This window comes from Triticum aestivum, chromosome 7A (genome assembly GCF_018294505.1).
Source record: "Triticum aestivum cultivar Chinese Spring chromosome 7A, IWGSC CS RefSeq v2.1, whole genome shotgun sequence".
Classification (NCBI taxonomy): Eukaryota; Viridiplantae; Streptophyta; class Magnoliopsida; order Poales; family Poaceae; genus Triticum; species Triticum aestivum.
This window is the reverse complement of record NC_057812.1, coordinates 721,287,259-721,290,794: the sequence shown is the minus strand read 5'-3', so window position 1 is coordinate 721,290,794 and position 3,536 is coordinate 721,287,259. Positions and strand designations below refer to the sequence as shown.

General features: G+C 42.6%; 1 protein-coding gene across 1 annotated transcript; it reads left to right on the top strand.

Annotated features, from left to right (window-relative positions):
* Positions 1-2,417: 2,417 nt before the first annotated feature.
* Positions 2,418-3,203, top strand: LOC123147062 (putative 4-hydroxy-4-methyl-2-oxoglutarate aldolase 3). Its single transcript, XM_044566309.1, has one exon. The coding sequence runs from the start codon at positions 2,561-2,563 to the stop codon at positions 3,071-3,073; it is 513 nt and encodes a 170-aa protein (XP_044422244.1). The 5' UTR covers positions 2,418-2,560; the 3' UTR covers positions 3,074-3,203.
* Positions 3,204-3,536: the final 333 nt, after the last annotated feature.

Sequence of the window (3,536 nt, the reverse complement as noted above, 5' to 3'; positions counted from 1 at the left end):
GTCGTAGCTTTTTTTCATTTTGGGCAGGTCAGACGATAAAAGAGGAACGTATTTTTTGGGCAAGTCACGTTCAAAAGACAGAGATCCTTGACCGGATTATAGAATACAACAATAGATATCGTTCATAACTCAGGTAATATACATCTTGCATAATCACGTCCAGCGGGAAGATTTTTCTTTAGGCATCGAGAAGACCTATATTATACTGTATTATCAAAAGACTTCGGTTGGGCCTGCGCCGGTAAATGAGGCTGCGAGCATGGCAGTAGCTCCATGTCATGGTAGCGGCCCTCGCAGCCGCAGGATAGATAGGCTCTCCTTGGCTCCGACCGATGTGAGATTCTGGATGTCATGGTACCAGGTGTCCGAAGGACGATCGTGAGGAACTGAGGATCATAATAAGCAAAAAATAAAAATAAAAATCATAAGCTACTATGTGCGCAAACTAAAAGACGAGAATGCATCTGTGGGCTATGGCAAGGCTTTTGAGCTATGAATAAGCTTAGCGTCCACTTCTCTACTCGGCCAAATGGCTGTCTAGCTAGGTTGTCAAGTTCACATGTGAACGATCAATCGGCTCTCAGAAGAGGAATAGCCAAGGTTAGCCTATTGATTTAATCATCCGTACGTAACTATTTTTTTTCTATTTTCTCGAACCAGGTAGCTAGGAGGATTGCATGTGTTGTACTATCTTCTACATGTAATTTGAAGCTAGCGATTCATAATATGATGTATCGGTTCACCCAAAAAAAAGATAATATGACATATTTATTTTCATTGTTTCATACAATTTATACCAGACTGCAACCTTTGCAGAGATAGATTGGATACATATGACAAAGGACTAAACATGTCTGGTGTGAAGACATACATTCTGCACAAGCTATACTTTTCTTTGATGGAGGAACTATATTCCCAAAATTAGTGATGGAACCAGCTAAGGAAATTCGATGAGGAAAGCAAAGGGACCGCACAAGAGGACCTATATATGCACTTATTAAAAATAGAGTATCTCTTACATGTACTATTTAGTTCCTTCGTTAAACACCAACTCTGTCCTGGTTTATAAGTCCCCTTTGTATTTTGTGTCAAATTTTAAGTATAGATTTAACTAACAAAATATTAATGCATGTCGCAAAAAATTATATTGTTGGATTCATATTTCGACATAGTTTTCAATTATATAATTTTATGACATGCATTAACATTTTATTAGTTAAATTTAAGGTAAAAGTTTGGCACAGAATAAAATGGGGACTAATAAACCAGGACAGAGGTAGTACATAGATATGTCACTTCACAAAAAAAAAGATATGTCACTCGCAAAAAAGAATAGTTATGTCAAGATTTCAAAATCAAAGTTATTTTAGCATTTTTCTATTAATGCATATCAATAGTTAAACGTTTTCTTACACAACTAAGCAATAGAGATAATTAGATGAAATACTCCCTCGGTCTGAGTTTATTAGGCCTCTCGGCATCACAAGCATGTCCCCTTTTATAAGGCCTCGCTTTGGAAAGGTGCATACATGCAATCATTTCACTGGTTGCATTGAAAGCCATTGTTGTTGGTACCATGGCTGGGAAATTAATACATTTTATGCATGCTTTTTTATTGGCTGCATGCATGTGAGAGAATGCATTGGGAGTGGAATGGAAGAATTAATGTAAGTAAATTACTATGTGTCTTGGTCTAAGAGAAGTTGTCTTTAGGCTAATAAACCCAAACGGAGGGAGTTCAACATTAGCATGGTAGAATCATCTCTGGTCACTGCAATAATGACGAGCCAGTTCTAATAGACATGTTATATTATAAGCTTTATTTGGTAGTCTATTAAAAATTCTCGGTAAACATACCAAAACCAATAATTAAAATGCCATTTAGTGGGGAAAAAAGACAGAACACAATTGATTAGATGAAGAAGAAAAGGAAGAGATAAAAACTCGGCCAAACTCTATAAAGATTGGTATGGCATGGGGGCATCACAAAATCCATTACGTTTTTTTTAGGGGAACAAAACCATTACTAACAGCACAATAAAACAAATTCAATAGATTCCGCAGATATTTCATCAAGGTATATATGGGCCACAATATTTTAGTTTGGACGATACATACGGGATAAGTATCATATTACTTTTTACATTAAATTTAAAAATTCCATGTGCCGAGGTACCTTACCAATAACGGTGACAAAATGCATATACCGTATACGCATTACGTATTTTGGCTATATGTCTGCCTCTTACCAACAACTCAATGCTAATATGGGCATAAAAGCACATAGAAAATCTTTGCGCGGGTCACCCCGCTAGTTCACTTCTATATAAAGAGCTCTTTTGTCGTAACACAAGCACGCAAGAGAAAGGGGGGCAGAAATCTTTGCAAGTTGCAACGACCTTATCACTTATCATCTTTGTTTGCATCAGGTTATTTCGTAGTATGCTTATCATGTTAGTTTTCAACATGGGATAGCAGTAGCTTGGTAGGTACTAACAGTCTAACAGTAATACTACATGTATTGTGCTTTTCCGGTGCATGCATATATGCAGATCGATCGATGGCTTCAGAGAAGTTCCCAACCCCTGTGGCCGACCTGTGCGACGCGAACGCCTCACTGATCCTCGCCGGCGAGCTGCGGATCCTGGAGCCCGTCTTCCAGCCGTACGGCCAGTGCAGGTCCTTCTCGGGCCGGGTGGTCACCATGCGCGTCCTCGAGCACAACGCGGGCCTGCGCGCGCTCCTGGAGACCCCCGGCGAGGGCCGCGTCCTGGTGCTCGACGGCGGTGGCAGCAAGCGGTGCGCACTCATCGGCGGCACGCTGGCGGAGGTGGCGCGCGGCAGCGGCTGGGCGGGCGCTGTCGTGAACGGCTGCGTCCGCGACGTGGATGACGTGAACGGCTGCGCCATCGGCGTCCGCGCGCTCGCCAGCAACCCCCGCAAGCCCGGGAAGAGCGGCGCCACGGAGATGCACGTGGACGTCGACGTCGGCGGTGCCGTGGTCCGTGACGGGGAGTGGCTCTACGCGGACAGCGACGGCATCATTGTCTGCGACAGGGAGATCTACGGTTGATGTGATCGACCCCAACGTGGCTTATTCCACACAGTTTGTCTTCCGATGTCTGCCTCGCGTGTTCTCTCTAAGTTTGGTGGCGATATTGTTTTCTCTCTTGCATGGGGTGATTCTTCATGGGCCATCTAAAGTGCTCCATTAAAAGTATTATTTCTGGTAAGATGTAATAATACCATGCATTGTTCTCTGCATTTCATTTCTCGTTCATGTCCACATGTTTCTTAACGTTTCTTTGTTTTTTTCTTTAAATTGAGCCTCGCGTATATTAGATCAATGGAAACATTGTGTACAATGGGATCTAAAACTAGTAGAAAACGGAGTTTTAAAACCGGTTCGTAAGGGCCTTTAGTGAAGGTTCCATAACTAATTGGTGGGCACTAAAGGGACCCCCCTTTAGTACCGGTTCGACACGAACCGGCGCTAAAGTGCCATCACGTGGCGTGAGCTTGTGCCCTGCTATGAG

Coding starts and splice junctions, on each gene's coding strand:
- LOC123147062 (XM_044566309.1), top strand. CDS start 2,561: ATGGCTTCAGAGAAGTTCCCAACCCCTGTGGCCGACCTGTGCGACGCG.